Raw genomic sequence first — 17,139 nt, 5'->3', positions numbered from 1 at the left:
TTCTGTGGGAAGACTTGAAGATGAGGGTCTTGAACCAATTCCGGCCGATTAATGCCGGGTCATTGCACGAGCAGTGGCTGGCGGTGTAGCAGACCACCACCGTGGTGGAGTACCGGAGGTTGTTCATCGAGAAGGCCGCGTCACTCCTTAACATACCAGAGAACAAAGGCTGAGATTAGGATGCTGAACCCGATTACCTTGGATGAGGCCATGGATTTGGCGGTGCGGATTGAGGAGAGAAATCGGGTTGCCGGGTTCAAAAAGATGGGTGGGGTTTTCACCAAGCCCGGGCCGTACTCATATTTTAATAGGAGCCCCGTTTCAGCTATATTGGGGTTTGGGTTGGCCCAATCCCAACACACCACCAGCCTAGCCTACAACAATCTACCCCCTCAAACCTTCAACCCTAGTAAAAGTAACCCAACCCACACTTTTCAGCCTAACCAAACAACCCAAAGCTCCATGGCATCAGTAAACCAATCCACCAACACGACCGCACCCAAATGCCTCCCAGTTCAGTGGTAATGTTCGACGTTTGACCGAGAAAGAGATGCAAGAAAAGAGGGCCAAGGGCCTATGCTTCAAGTGTGATGGTCGGTGGACCGGGCCCACGCATGTATGTGGGGCTAAAGTGCTCAGCATGTTGCTAGTAGAGGAGGAGGAAGATGAAAATGGAGGTGAGTTGACGGCCTTAGAGACCCCGGAGGAGTATGAAGAGACCCCCGCCTCAGTTTCGATGAACTCTATTGTGGGTTTATCTAACCCCAAGACTATGAGGCTCAAGGGGAGGATTAAGGGCCAATCGGTGATAGTGATGATTGACCTCGGAGCAACGCATAACTTTATTTCGTTGCAAACCATTGAGAGTCTAGGATTGATCGTGTCCGGCAACTTTAGTTTCGGGGTTTCCCTTGGTAATGGGGAGAATATCAAAGGGAAAGGGCAATGTAAGGGAGTAAGGTTGGAGTTGGGAGATGGGATTGAAATAGAAGAGGACTTCCTACCTCTCAAGTTAGGCAACTCGGATGTAATCATGGGAATTCAATGGTTAGAGAAACTAGGAGTTGTGCTCACAAATTGGAAGCTACAAGAAATGAGCTTCACGTTAAATGGGCAAGATGTGGTGATTAAAGGGGATCCAAGCTTGACAAGGGCAGGAATTACTCTAAGGCTATGATTAGAACCTTGAGAAAAGAAGATGGGGGCATTTTAGTGGAGATGAATCGGGTTGAGGGTGAAGTGGGCAGCCAACAAGGAGTGGGCCGAAAGAAGATGGACCGCCAGAATTTCTAAGGGGTGTGTTGGATGAATATGCCGTGGTCTTTGATAGTCCGAAAGGGCTACCCCCTATTAGGGGACATGAACATGCCATAATCCTTAAGGAAAGTAGCAACCCGATTAGTGTGAGACCCTATAGGTACCCGCAATTTCAAAAGGATGAGATTGAAAAACTCATCGAGGAGATGCTTCAAGCGGGTATCATAAGGCCTTCTACTAGTCCGTTCTCAAGTCCAGTGCTATTAGTTAAGAAGAAAGACGGTTCGTGGCGTTTTTGTGTCGATTACTGGGCCCTAAACAAAGAAACGGTGCCCGATAAATATCCCATACCGGTGATCGACGAGTTGCTAGATGAGTTGCATGGGGCCCGGATGTTTTCAAAGCTTGATCTAAAAGCCGGCTATCATCAAGTTCTAGTCCGGACGGAGGACACCCATAAGAGGGCTTTTAGGACGCATGAGGGGCACTACGAATTTCTCGTCATGCCCTTCGATCTTACTAACGCGCCGGCAACATTCCAATCCCTAATGAATGAGGTATTTCGCCCCTACTTACGCAAATTTGTACTTGTTTTCTTTGATAATATTCTAGTATATAGTGCTAGTGAGGATGATCATGTAGTTCACTTGAAATTGGTGTTGGCAACTCTTGAAAAACACTCACTGTTTGAAAAATTAAAAAAGTGTGAATTTGGCAAGCCCAAGGTTGCATATTTGGGCCATATTATCTCTTGTGAAGGGGTTGCTGTGGACCAAGACAAGGTTGGGTCCATGATCAATTGGCCCAAACCGAAATCCTTAAGAGAGTTGAGAGGGTTTTTAGGGCTCACAGGATATTATAGGAATTTTATCCACCACTATGCACACATCGCAAGACCATTAACAAAGCAGCTCAAGAAAGATAATTTCGGGTGGAATACGGCGGCCGACGAGGCGTTTCAAGCCTTGAAACAAGCAATGATTTCGGCTCCTGTGCTCACTATGCCCGATTTCTTGAAGGAATTTGTTGTGGAGTCGGATGCTTCGGGGTTTGGCCTCGGAGCGGTGTTGATGCAAGAGGGAAGGTCGGTAGCAAGGTGCTCGGCCCTAGGGGTCAGGGAAAATCGATTTACGAGAAGGAACTCATGGCGGTGTGTTTAGCGGTGGAGAAATGGAAGTACTATTTGTTGGGTCGGAAATTTGTGATTCGAAGCGACCAACAAAATATCAAGTACATAACTCAACAAAGGGAGATCGGGATGGAATTTCAGAAATGGGTGGGATTTGAGTTCGAATTACAGTACAAGCTCGGGGTTGCCAACAGGGTGGCTGACGCCCTTTCACAGCGTGGCGAAGATGATGTCTCCGGCGAGTGTATGGCATTAATAGCCACCAAGAGCGTCGAATGGGAGGCCTTAAGGGATGAGATCGCAAAGAGCAGTGAAATTCTGAAATTGAGGGAGGAGGTGGAAAAAGGGGAGGGACCCCAAGGATATACGGTGGAGAACCACCTGCTGCTGTACAAGAGTCGGGTTGTAATTCTGCTGAACTCGGTGTACAAACCAACACTACTCCGAGCTTATCACGATTCACCGGAAGGGGGGCATGTGGGGGAGACCAAAACTTACCTGAAAATGGGAGCGGATTGGTTTTGGGGTGGAATGCGAAAAGATGTGGCGAGTTACATTCGAAGCTACTCGGTTTGCCAAAGGAACAAACACTCTCAACAGTCGCCGGCGGGGCTGTTGCAACCCCTGCCCATCCCGGAGAGGATTTGGGAAGACATAAGTTGCTAGGAACTTAGCTGAAACAGAGTATGAAAGTAAGGAAAAATGCAGAAAATGTGACCAAATAACTGATATTTGTATTGAAGATCAGTATAATCTAGCAATACAATCACCCTTCATTCGAGAGGAAGAGAATCTCTCCAATTTTGCTCACTCACTAATAATTTGCATAACCCCTTCTACAAGCAAAATTACTTATTAAATACAATTAGCCAAAACAAACTAACTGCCTTAGAGAATAACAAACTAGGAAAGGAATTACTAAGCTGCCCTTAAGGCTAACAAACTTGTAACAGAAATTCCAGCTCATTCTTCTAGCACATTCAGCGGTTAGATGCAGCTGATTTAGTCTTCCTTCGAGCATAGGTAAACTGTATAGCACGCCTGGGCTTATTATTGGGCTGATGCCTTGCAATACCCCCTTCCCAAAGATTCACCTTGTCCTCAAGGTGGAAGTGAGGGAACCTGCAGTCAAGTTCAGTGAAGTCCTCCCAAGTGGCTTCCCAATCTGGCAGCCCCTTCCATTGAACCAGGACCTCTGTAGCAGCCTGAGTAGTCCTCACCCCAAGAACTGCTTCTGGCTCTGTGTCAAGCACCAAGTCAGAAGTGAGCTGGACAGGTAAGGGAGAAGCCTGCTGCCCTGCTCCTATGGCTGGCTTGAGCTGAGAAATGTGGAAAACGGGATGAATTCGAGCTGTAGCAGGGAGGTCAAGCTTGTATGCCACCTCTCCAATTCTTTGGATCACAGGATAAGGGCCATAGTAGCGCGGAGAAAGTTTCTCATTCTTTTTTTTAGCCAAGGACTGCTGTCTATACGGTCTGAGCTTCACATAGACCAAATCCCCAACCTCCTTCTGCCCTTATTCTCATACTGCCTCATATAAATCTGAGCCTTGGCTAGATGGAACTTAAGGTCATCTAAGATAGCATCCCTCTCCAATAATTGATCTTCCAAAGAAGAGACATGAGTGCTACCAGGTGTGAAACGCAACAAATTAGGAGGATCCCTCCCATACACAGCCTTGAACGGAGAGCATTTGGTGGCACTGTGAAAAGCGGTGTTATAGCAATATTCTGCCAGGCAGCCAAGTAGCCCAAGTCTTAGGTTTCCCATTAATAAAGCAACGCAAGTAGGACTCCACGCCCTTGTTCACAACCTTAGTTTGGCCATCGGACTCAGGATGATAAGAGGTGCTCCTTTTCAACTAAGTGCCTTGAAGCCTAAATAGTTCCGACCAGAAAATACTCAAAAAAACCTTGTCCCGATCAGTGACAATAGAAGACGGGATGCCATGAAGACGGATTATCTCCTTAGAGAAATTGTGAGCCACGGTTTGGGCAGTGAATGGATGCTTTAAAGGAATGAAATGCCCATACTTAGACAACCTGTCAACCACCACGAGGATTGAATCCCAACCCAAGGATTTGGGCAATCCCTCAATGAAGTCCATGGAGACATCCTCCCAAATCTTGTCCGGAATTGGCAAAGGTTGAAGCAACCCGAGAGGAGAGAGAGTAGAAGTTTTATTTTGTTGACAAACATGGCAGCGTCTGACATATTCAGAGACATCCTTCCTCATGCCTTCCCAATACCATTCCCCGGTCATTCGCTGATAAGTCTTAAGGTCACCAGCATGACCACCAACAGGAGAGTCATGGAATTCCTTGAGAAAAAGAGAAACGAGCTCAGAATTCTTCGGAAGCACCACTCTTCCCTTATACTTCAGAATACCATTCTCTAATGTGAACCATTTAGGAACAGCCTCCCCATTTTGTAACTGAGAGATCAATTTTTGCAAGACTTGATCCCCGGTAATAAACCCATGAATGACCTCCCAACTCAAGCCACATGTAGTGATTACAGCAGAAAGTTCTGGTGAGAATTGGCGCGATAAAGCATCAGCCACCTTGTTGCAAGGTCCGGGTTTGTGGTGGATTTCAAAAGAGTAACCCAACAGCTTACTCACCCATTTTTGATATGCTTGCCCCACTTCTCTTTGTTCCAACAAAAACTTCAAACTTTTCTGATCGGTTCTTACCACAAATTGTCTTCCTAGAAGATAATGTCTCCATTTCTCGATGGCAAACACGATTGCCATAAGTTCTCTTTCATAGATGGGCTTCATCCTAGCACGTATACCCAAAATATTGCTAAAGTACGCAATTGGGTGAACACCTTGAAGCAACACAACACCTAAACCATGTCCTGATGCGTCTGTCTCTACAATAAAACAATAAAAGGCTGAGAGAAGTCAGGCATAGCCAAGATAGGGGCCTGAGTCATGGCTGCCTTTAATGCCTCAAAAGCCGTAGTGGCCTCCCCTGTCCAACCCCAACAATCCTTACAAAGCTGATCAGTTAAAGGGCTAGCAATCAAAGCATAGTTCTGAATGAACTTCCTATAATACCCCGTAAGCCCCAAAAAACCCCGGAGCTCCTTGAGACTTTGGGGAACGGGCCACTCCAACATAGCATGAACCTTAGATGCATCAACCTCTACCCCATCTGCCGAAATTACATGACCTAGATAGGCCACCTTAGCCTTCCCAAACTCACACTTTTTTAGGTTAGCATAGAGGTGATGTGTAGTCAAGGTGGACAAAACTTGCTGCAAATGCCCTTGGTGCTTTGTCATAGACTTGCTGTAAACAAGTATATCGTCAAAGAAAACTAAGACGAACTTCCTGAGAAATGGTCTGAACACGTCATTCATTAAGGACGTTGGTGGTGAGGCCGAAGGGCATCACCAAAAATTCATAATGGCCCTCGTGGGTTCGAAAAGCGGTCTTATGAACATCCGATTCCTTAACCCAAATCTGATGATACCCAGATTTAAGGTCCAACTTAGTGAACACAGTAGCACCAAACAATTCATCCAACAGTTCATCAATTACGGGAATGGGAAATTTATCGGGAATAGTCTCCTTATTCAAAGCACGACAGTGAACGCAGAAACACCATGATCCGTCCCTTTTTTTTGACTAAAAGAACAGGACTAGAAAATGCACTAGTAGAGGGCTGAATTATACCTGCAAGCATATCTTTCACCAATTTTTCGATTTCATCCTTCTGGTATTGCGGGTATCTATAAGGGCGAACAGAGATTGGGTTTGCTCCACTCTTCAGGATGATAGAATGATCCACCGATCGTTGAGGAGGTAGCCCATTGGGCATATGAAACACCCCTTGAAACTGAGTCAGCAGGGGCTTGAGAGCTTCTGGAAAATGTGGTTCCTCCTCCCTCGAATTCTCCAAGTAATTAAACTCCAACAACACACCATGACCAGCCTTCTGTATAGTTTTCACCATCGCTTTTAGTGCGATGCAGGAGTGCCCCTGAGGATCACCCCTTAAGGTGACCGACTCCCCACCCACCTGAAAACGCAACGTCTGTGTTTTCCAATTGGAGGAAATAGTCCCTAATTTTTCAAGCCATTGAACCCCCAAAATCACATCAGAATTTCGCAATGGAAGAACAAGAAAATCCTCCTTGATTATGAGTCCTTGCAGCTCCAACAACACCCCAACGCAAACCCCTTCTCCTTGTACAGCTGCCCCTGTCCTCAACGTGACACCAAAACTCCTAGATTCAGTAATGGGTAACTGCAAATGGTTTGCCGCCGCCGTTGAAATGAAATTATGGGTCGCACCAGGGTCCACCATCACAACAACCTTGCCGCCATTGATTTCACCTTCCAGGCGGATAGTTTTAGGGCTAGTAATACCCATGACCGAGCAAAGAGAAACACCCGGATTAACCGCAAGTGGTGGTGAGAGTGGCGGAGGTGCGGGTGTATCAATTTCAGCAGCAGCGAGCTCACCAGAATCGCCATCCTCCTCGTCGCTGTCATCCACCGTGAGCAGCACGCTCGCGGCGGCGACATCGATGATTTAGATTCCATTTCTCATCACAACGGAAGCATAATCCTTGTTCTCTCTTCCGTTGGACCTCCTTTTCCGTCAACCGCCTTATATCGCCGGTTGTTTTGGAAAATGGGGTGGTGGTGCGATTCTGGGTAAGGTGGGTGTTAGTGTTTAGGTTTGGGTTTGTGTTTTGGTTCGGGTTATTTGGGTAGGTAGTTTGTGGGTTGGATCTGTAGGACGGGTTTGGGGTTCTCCAACTGGGTAGGCTAGAATTGGGCCTTGGTTTTGGGCTGAGCTCCATTGCCTGATCCAAGGTAACCGGATCTAAGATCCGAACATTAACCCGAATATCCTCCCTCAATCCATTGATATACTGTCCCTTCGCAATCTCCTCGGGCACTCCATCAATCGGAGCCAATAACTCAATGAATCGGCGTCTGTAGTCGGCCACCAAGCCGGTCTGCTGGTGAGCAAGCCACTGTTCGTGGAGCGTGCCCGTGGCGGTGGTGCGAAACCGACAGAGTAGAAGTTTCTTCAAATCTTCCCAAGTGAGTAACGGGTGGCGCCTGTGTTCCCACTGGTACCATAGCAGGGCGTCGCCGTCGAGTGCCACCACCGCGGCCTCCAGCTCATCTGATAATCGGTAAAAATGGAAGAAGCGCTCAGCTCGGAGAATCCATTCATCTGGGTTCGTGCCATCAAACAGGGGCAAATCGAGTTTCCTCAACTTCCAATTCGATTGTCCACCATCACCAAACTCCAAACGTGGTTGCGAACCAGCGAAAGGGTTGTCCCACTGATATGGTGGTCCATTTCCCAAGGGAGAGCGATTGTCCGACCGATTCTTCTCTGCTCCAGCAGCAAACTGGCAGTAAGGTCGGATTTGAGCGTTGCCAGAGCATCAGTGATCTCCTGGGCCACGTGGCCGAGAACTCCGGCAATCTCCCGCTCCAGTAAATCCAAACGCTGCGCATGAGTCAAGCGAGCCAACTTCTTCTCCGGCGAGAATCGAGACTGCTCTGATACCAAATTTGCTAGGAACTTAGCTGAAACGGAGTATGAAAGTAAGGAAAAATGCAGAAAATGTGACCAAATAACTGATATTTGTATTGAAGATCAGTATAATCTAGCAATACAATCACTCTTCATTCGAGAGGAAGAGAATCTCTCCAAGTTTGCTCACTCGCTAATAATTTGCATAACCCCTTCTACAAGCAAAATTACTTATTAAATACAATTAGCCAAAACAAACTAACTGCCTTAGAGAATAACAAACTAGGAAAGGAATTACTAAGCTGCCCTTAAGGCTAACAAACTTGTAACAGAAATTCCAGCTCATTCTTCCAGCACATTCAGCGGTTAGATGCAGCTGATTTAGTCTTCCTTCGAGCATAGGTAAACTGTATAGCAGGCCTGGGCTTATCATTGGGCTGATGCCTTGCATAAGTATGGATTTTATCGAAGGGTTGCCACGGTCGAAGGGGGTGGATACTATTTTCGTGGTGGTTGATAGATTGTCCAAGTACGCCCATTTCATTAGGCTTAAACGGTGGCTGAGGTGTTCGTAAAAGAGGTGGTCAGACTTCATGGTATTCCGACCAGCATTGTCACGGATAGAGACAGGGTGTTTTTGAGTGTTTTCTAAAGAGAGTTGTTCCGTATGCAAGGCACGGACTTGAAGCGTCGCACGTCCTACCACCCCCAAACAGACGGGCAGTCGGAGGTGGTAAACAAGAGGCTGGAAACGTATCTTCGATGTATGCGGGGGGGGGGGGGTATTCATATAACACCACCCCACACTCCGCCACACAAGTCACTCCCTTCATGGCAGTCTACTGGAGAGAGCCACCCATATTAATTCGAGTGGGAAAAGGACAGTCCACATTGGGAACGGTAGAGGAGATTCTGCAAGAAAGGGACTTGATGTTGGAGGAATTGAAGCTAAATTTAAGGCGTGCACAGCAAATTATGAAGAAAAACACTGATGGGAAGCGTCGGGATGAAGAATTTCAGGTGGGGGACATGGTTTTCCTTAAGCTCCAGCCGTATCGTCAAAATTCCTTGGCAAGGAGGCCATTTGAGAAATTAGCGGCTCGCTTTTATGGGCCGTATGAGGTGGTGCAGCGTGTGGGTCAAGTCGCTTATAGGCTACTCCTTCCAGACCAATGCCGTATTCACCCTGTTTTCACGTTTCTCAATTGAAAAGAGCGGTCGGAGATGTCCCTACTTCTCCTACTATCCCAATTCAATTGATCCCGGAATTGGAGATGGTCATCGAGCCCGAGGAGGTGTTGGAGGTTAGGCGTAAGGAAGGTCAGCAGGGTAAAGTTGAGGTCCTTATCAAGTGGCTTGGTGCGCCCGAATTCGAGGCTACATGGGAGGATGCCGTAGCAATCAATGAGCAATTTCCGAGTTTCCACCTTGAGGACAAGGTGGCACTTTTGGATACACCCACAACCTCCACCACCTATTTTAGTGTATAGCAGGAGACCAAGGAAGGGACAGGAACAGCAAAAGCAACAGGGCGCTTCTCCACAACATACACAAGCAACGACCCTCTGATTTGGCAGCAAAGCATGTTTTGGTGTATTAGCTCTTTTAACTCTAGCTATTTGACAAATTGTAGTAAATTAGCAATTAAGGCTTTTGTCCATATTATGCTCAATTGTAATAGTATTAATAGAGGAAGTCTACAATAGAAAAGTAAGCAGAAAATTGTATGAACATTTTGGAGAGTTATGGCCTCAAGCCATTGAAACCTTTTCGCAAGCCTTTGAGCTATCAATCAAATCATTCAACCTTTCCTCTATTCTTATAACTGTACCACGTAGTCCGTTGCAATGTACTAGGAAGCTACTAGGATTGGCCTAATCCTAGTAAAATCAGGATAAGTTGTATCTTTTTGATGTTTTGTTAGGAGTCAAAGTTTTACTAATCCCTTAATAGTGATTTAATGTGTAAAATAAAAGATGTATATTATTATTAGAAGTCCTAGTCTAATTAGGTGTATATTTTCTCATTTATTTAGATTGGTTTGAGATTATTTTAGATTTATATTGCCTATACAAGGAGTCTTAGGTTGTCATTTGTGATAACATGTGATTGCAATGCTTATTTGCCCTATCTTGCAGTTCTAGTTTGGTTTATTAATTGCTCTGTTTGATCAAATCGTTTTGTTTAGGTCCATTTGACTCTAAATTATATTATTAGATTTTGTGAAGTCCATTTGATGTAAAAAAAATATACCATTAGGGTGCTCAATTTATACTCTTTTATTTTATCGATAAAAGGATCATGAATCTACAACAGTTAATTTTTAGATTATAGAACTACATTATGGCACTGTAGGTATTTTGAATATTTTGACTTCAGTTGTTGAGCTGTGTGCTCAACTAGCACCTTTTGGCTGTGTTTATAGGTGTTCACTCTCTTTATCTGTCAAAAAAGCAATTTCTTTATTTGTAAGTTCTATACAGTTGATTTAATTATGTTCTGTGTCAAAAAATCAATGGAGGGATGGTTTTTCTTTTTATTTTCTGTTGAATTTTGGTGTAGTCCAACTGCATGTCTTGTAGTATCTAGGAAATGGATGTCTATCATGTGTTATCTAGTTCTCTTGTAATTTTGCACTTATTCTTAGTTTCTGTTTGTTGACAATTGTATATGCAGAAAATGATTAATTCATCTGGTTGGGTTGAGGATCCTTCTCCCACAGCCTGTGCCATCCGTTCATTAATGGTGGCAGCACCTGAAGGTTTGCTGTCTTTCAAAGCATCTAGCAAACTTATTGCCTCATCAAGTTGTCGTTTTCTGCATCAGAAAATTGATGCAAAGTTGCTCTCGCTTTTGAAGGTATTTTTTTCCAGTATAGCTTCTTGCTCAGTGTCTTCTTTTAATTTATTTAACATTGTTTCCAGAATCTGTTAATAAGAAAAAACAATAATTTCCAGAATCAGGGTATTGCGATATGAGATCATGAAGTTGTAGTTCCTATACCTATATAGATGTCTCAACTCTCAAGGCAATATACTTTTCTAAAATCTTGGATAGTTTGAAAGTACTGATAATCAAGTCCACAGAATTAATTTCTGTTGATCTATTACACTTTTCTATTTTTTATTATTACCTTATGGTAAGTTCAGATTCCAGAATTTTCTGGGATGGGCTAAAATCAAGTGTTTGGGTTTCGCAAAGCTTACAGATCCAGATTTGGTATTGATAATCAAGTCCGCAGAATTATCTTCTGTTGATCTATTACATTTTCATTCTGTTTTTAATTATTTCATTATGCTGTAAGATTCCAGATTTTTTGGGAATTGGCTGTAACCAAGAGTTTGGGTTTCACAAAGCTTACAGATCCAGATTTGACCCTATATATGAAGCATTTTACAAGTGCCCGTGTAGTTTTAATATTTTAAATGACCCTTCCTCAGTCTCCCAATTTTCTTGCGTTTTTTTTAGTGTCATTTTTTTTAGTAAAAGACACACCAGAATGACACGTGTCATTTTTTTTAGTGTGTCCCTTATATTTTTAATTTTTTTTTTAAAAAAATTCCATATAAAAACAAATTTTGTACATAAATTAAAGATTTGATGTGTCTTTATATATATTGCCAACTATAAACTTAAGTATAAAACAAAGTTTCTAATTTATATAATAAAATATTTGATGTATCCTTCAACATTACAGTATAGTAAAATGCATATTTTTAAATATCTATTTGGCAAATAGGCTATTTTATAATCCATTGTAATATTTACATATGTAAATTTACTTATACAATGTTAATTTAAAATTAATTATTAAAAATTTCCGTGCATGGCACGGGGTCTAACCTAGTAGTATGATAGTTGAGAGTCCACTAGGAGAGAAGATATTAGTAAAATATTGTAAAAGGTTTCCCAAAGAGGAAATGAAGCAAGTAATAAATTACGGTCGCAAAAGGAAAGTGGAGGAGCAAGTAATAACATACGGAGGGAGTACCTTTTTTTTTTTTTCTGAATCTTTTAATTGGGCTGAACCCACTGTTTGTCTGTGCTGGGTTTGACACGATGTGCTTTTATTGTAGGAGAGGGGGTTTCTTCCCTTGTCAGTTGCAATAATATCGTCAACAGTGTTGCGGGCTGAAAGAGGACATGATCTCGAAGCTTTTTTGGATGTGACATCTTCTATTGAAGCCACAATTCTTTCGCTTATGTTTTGCCGTTCAGGTTGTTAAAATGTTTCATTTTTGCTTTTATTTATTCTCTATTTATGTTGTGCTGTTAATAACATACATTAAATTTGGCAGGTCTTGTCTTCCTATTGCAGCATCCCGATCTTTCCTCGACAATCATTCGTGCATTTAAAGGGGACGATGATGTGAATAAATTTATTCCTCTCCGATATGCATTTGCTTTGGTATCAAAGGGGTTCTTTGTCCATCTGCAAGAGGTTGGAATAAACCTTGAGATGCATCTGAGGGTGGTTAGTAGCCTTGCTGAATATTTATTTTTTTCAATTTCTCCTCATTGTTTTATTCTTTCTTTTGTTTACTCTCATTCATCTTCGAATAATAAGGTGGTGGTTGCTAACTTCTTGGTGCTTTATTCTGTGTGGATCAGGTTTATGCTGTTGATCGCTTGCTTACATCAACGCCACGTTCAGAGGAACTTCTTTGGGTGCTGTGGGAGCTTTGTGGCCTATCCAGGTAGCCTAGGCTGTGCAAACTTTACCTTTTCATTTCCTTCCCCTCTTAGCCATAACTTCTTATTGCATGTTCTCTTGTTATCCTGAAAAGGACAACATGCCATAATCTTACTCCCACTGTTTTTTTTTTTCGTGATGTGGGCAAGAGTTCAATGATGGGAGTATACAAGGTTTTAAGTAGCAGGGAAAAGGAAGTGCGATAAAGGCAAAATTACAAACTTGTCCATGGAATTTCAAGCATTAATTCAGCAAAAAGTACTAAAAACTAAGTGTACATCGAGTAATTTGCAATGTGAATTGGAGAATTTTGTTTTCCTTAATGTTGTAATATTTATGAAACTTCCCAAATAGATAAGTGTTTCAATATTAAAGGATTGGATGAAGTGTATTTGTTGCCCCCCTTTTTTTTCTCTTGTTTGAACTTATTGGCCCTCATATAAACTTTTCTTGTAATTTTTTGCTAGTAAAAAAGGACCGGGATTACATCTCACCTTTTTCTATATACTGTCAATTATTCTTTCTAGTAATTCTTGCTTACATGTACAATTTTATGTAGGTCTGATGGTGGGCGTCAAGCATTATTGGCTCTCACACACTTTCCAGAGGTATGAATTGATATATGACTCTCCCTCCGTGTTCTTCTGTTTTACCTGTTTGTCTTTTCACTCTTTTCAACACACTTCTTCAAGTCGATAACTCTGATTTTGTATTAACATAAAATTATAAAAAGATAATTTTTAAAAACGTGTTGGTACGATTTTAATTCGATTCCTACATGACTATGTTTTCCCTTGCATGTTAGTGAGAATTCATGGTCAAATTTTGAGCTTTTTAATGGAGAGTAAACTGAATGGGTGCATCATGTGGAAACAAAGGCATATGTATTGTCATGCTGCTGGACTTGAGCTCTTTCTCATTTTAGCTGGGGTAGCAGATTAATTCTTGAATATTGCCCCTTAGTGGCCTTTGGTAAAAAAATATGAAATTCCTTCCTGATAAACTATAATTGCATGGAACTCTTGTATGTCTATATTTTCTTCTAAATTAAAATATTAAACTGTTTCCATTGGTTGAATGTAAGATTTAGCATGTAAATCTTGTTTATCCTCAATTATAAGCATTCCTCTCTCCTCCTGATTGCTCCTACTCAAATGTTTATGTAGACATGGGAGAAGAAAAACACTAATAATATGTGGATACATATATATTGTTTACGTGTTATTGTCTAATATTTGACTGATAAAAATAGAGTTAAGATATGGATAAATATGGGTAAGTTCTTTGTATTTTCTGCAGGTAGGGGTAGCTCTTTGATTATAGGCTCAGTTAAGGGTGATTTGCTATTGATAACTCTTAAAATGCTATGCGATTAAGTATATATATGTAGTTTAATTATTTCATTATTTATTGCATGAATCATGGAGTAATGGTCTACATGCTGTGGATCTGACACACACTTTTACATTAATGAACTGCCATTCCAATTCAGACATTTAATTATCCTTCATAAAAGTAAAGAATTCCTTGTATGAGTGTTTCTGCAGTATTCATAAACGTTTAATATACATGATAATGCAAAAACATAATCACTCTAATTATATTTTATTTGAATTTGCAGGCTTTTACAATTTTGATTGAAGCGCTGCATTCTGCCAAGGAGTTGGAAACAGTTTCTTTGTCCTGTGGTATTATAATATGATATTGATGTAATAAGAGTCACATTTCTACTGTAATATTCTTATCTTGTCATTGACAAATCATATTGTTGTTTGGCTTTCAGGCACACCTTTGAATCTTGCTATCTTTCATGCTTCTGCTGAGATATGTGAGATCATTGTTACGGATCCAACTTCATCTTCAGTCAGTGTTTGGATCGACCATGCAACTGATCTCCATAAAGCTTTGCATTCTTCTTCTCCTGGGTCTAATAGAAAAGATGCCCCTAGTAGGCTCTTGGAGTGGATAGATGCTGGGGTTGTTTACCATAAAAATGGGGCTGTAGGTCTTCTACGGTATGCAGCTGTTTTGGCTTCAGGAGGTGATGCTAAAATAACTTCTACAAACATTCTGGTCTCAGACTCAATGGATGTGGAGGATGTCGTTGGAGATACTTCTAATGAATCCGATGTCAATGTTGTTGAAAGTCTGCTTGGGAAGCTTGTTTCTGACAAGTCGTTTGATGGGGTTGTGCTTCGTGATTCGTCAGTGGCTCAGTTAATCACAGCAATTAGGATTTTGGCGTTCATTTCTGAGAATGCGGTATGGAATTTAATAGTGTACATTTTGTAGGAACATATTGTCTTTCTAGCGTGCATATTATCTGTAGTTTGGAGACTCTGGACCTCCCTAGTCCCTTCCATATGGTGGATTTTGTGCTAAATAGTTGTTGTATCGGGTGTCTCTATGCACTTTACTTGAATTATCTGAATCATGATGATTCTGATTCAATCTCTGCACCGCACATAGCACAAAGAACATAGAATAAAATTTGCTGAATACAGGATGCTCATTACATTAGAATGGGACCTGTAAAATGTTCAATAAAGTAGGACTTGGAAATTGTTAAAAGCTTGACAGTATTTACAATAAGTCTTATATGCTCCATTAAATTCTCTCTTTTTACTATTTTCACAGGACGTTGCTACTTCACTGTTTGATGAAGGTGCTATGACGGTTGTCTATATAATCCTTGTCAACTCCAGATTGATGCTTGAAAGATCCTCCAATAATTATGGTAATTACTTTGTTGAAATGGGTGATGTCAGCCTAATCTTCTTGTTGACCGGTGGCTTCTGTTAGTGCCCCTGTGAGGCAATTAAGAAGTCAACAAACTTTTTTCTTCTTGATCACAAAATTAATGCTTTATTTTTTTTACTCTTGAATAATGCTCCCCGCCCTTATATTTGATTTTTTCCCCCTTGATGTCATAACAATTACAAGTAGTATAGTTAATAAATTGCTATGTATATAATTGAAAAGATCACATTTCATGCTAGGTTTCTAATAATCATATTGAAAAATTATGGGGGGAGCAAAGAAGGTAGGAAGAAATAGTTTGTTTTTTGAAAAATTCTTTGTAGTAAGTCTATGCTTCGGCTGTTTACATATGGAGAAAACCCAAAAAAAAAACCTCTAAAAATAACTTTTTGGTATTGATTCTCTTCTGTAATTTTAACGATCCTTTTCTGTTAACGTCTTGTTAGTGTGTTGATATGTTATGACATTTCCCTTTTGATTTTGATGGTATATTGATGTACATCTCTTACAAGGAAGTATACTAGTGTGTGCTATGTATAATATATGAAGGTTGACATTTTCAATATGAATTATGACTTTATTTTAGGACTAAGTAGCTTCAATGTTCACAGGACTTAAATATTTAGGGTAAAGTTTACTTCTGGTGTGATTGAATTTGTTATTGTTACAGATTATCTTGTTGATGATGGCGTAGAGTGCAGTTCTACATTTGATCTATTGCTGGAGCGTAATCGAGAGAAGTACCTGATTGATCTCTTAATTCCTTCGCTTCTACTACTTATAGAGCTTCTGCAAAGATTAAAGGTTATAGCTCAATTATTTTTAAAAATCATCTTCAGCTAGATATTTGGTATATATGATTTTCACCCTGTGTGCATAAGTGGAAACTCATACTGATGGTACTTTACTTGATACGAGGTTCAAATAAAACTAGATTATTTGTTGAAATTACAAAGAGTGGTGGTTAACATCACTATTGAATTATTAGACTGTGTTCCAATCTTGCATTCAATATACTTTGTATGTGGAATCTAGTAGAGGTTGAACTGTTGGAGTAATTTTTTTTAGCGTGTCGTAATCTAGGAAAAATATTATCCAATTTTTTTAATTTTTTTTTTTATTTATTTTTTTTTTCTTAATTTAATATCACTAATATCTCAAGGAATCGGTAAATGAAAATCTATATATGTGTGGTAGTTTAAAATCAACTTAATATGATTAGAATAAATAAGGGCCTCTTCTTGTTTTATGTCCTTTTAGGCCTTGTTCACTTCACCTTCAAAAAATAATATCCAGTAAATATCATTTCAATTCAGTAAAATTAATTTCAGTTAAGTATAAATAATTTGAGTTAAGTAAAAATAATTTCGTTCAGCAAAAATAATTTCAGTTAGTAAAAATAATTTATGTTCACCAAAAATAATTTCAGATCAATAATAATAATTTCAGTTTAGCATAAATAAGGTGAAGTTCTCTTTACCTTATTTTTGCATGAAATTATTTTTACTGAAACAAAATTATATTTGCTGAACTTAAATTATTTTTACTGAAATTAATTTTACTGAATTGAAATTATTTTTGCTGAACTGAAATTATTTTTACTGATTTTCTATTATAATTCTTCTTTAAGAAAACTGAATTTTAGGGTTTGTTTGACATCATTTTTAGTTTTCAGTTTCTTGTTTTATTGAAAACTAAAAACCAAAAACAGGAAAACAAGAAAAAGATGTTTCCACTTTTCTGTTGTCAGTTTTCAAAATTATCATGATTTTAATAAGTTTAAATA

The 17,139-nt window shown here is 40.5% G+C and overlaps 1 protein-coding gene across 3 annotated transcripts in view; it reads left to right on the top strand.

Moving 5' to 3' along the window:
• LOC145555393 (protein virilizer homolog) overlaps positions 1-17,139 on the top strand; it is a 40,644-nt gene that overhangs the window by 12,152 nt on the left and 11,353 nt on the right. For all 3 annotated transcript variants that reach the window (XM_081617143.1, XM_081617139.1, XM_081617147.1), the window contains exons 7-15: positions 10,577-10,759; positions 11,977-12,118; positions 12,199-12,374; positions 12,512-12,597; positions 13,153-13,201; positions 14,215-14,281; positions 14,377-14,855; positions 15,231-15,330; positions 16,024-16,157. In XM_081617143.1, coding sequence (XP_081473269.1) covers positions 10,577-10,759; positions 11,977-12,118; positions 12,199-12,374; positions 12,512-12,597; positions 13,153-13,201; positions 14,215-14,281; positions 14,377-14,855; positions 15,231-15,330; positions 16,024-16,157 — 1,416 coding nt within the window. The remainder of the gene's footprint in view (positions 1-10,576; positions 10,760-11,976; positions 12,119-12,198; positions 12,375-12,511; positions 12,598-13,152; positions 13,202-14,214; positions 14,282-14,376; positions 14,856-15,230; positions 15,331-16,023; positions 16,158-17,139) is intronic.

Source organism: Chenopodium album, chromosome 1, assembly GCF_948465745.1.
Source record: "Chenopodium album chromosome 1, dcCheAlbu1.1, whole genome shotgun sequence".
Taxonomy (NCBI): Eukaryota; Viridiplantae; Streptophyta; class Magnoliopsida; order Caryophyllales; family Amaranthaceae; genus Chenopodium; species Chenopodium album.
This window is presented reverse-complemented; position numbering and strand designations above follow the sequence as displayed.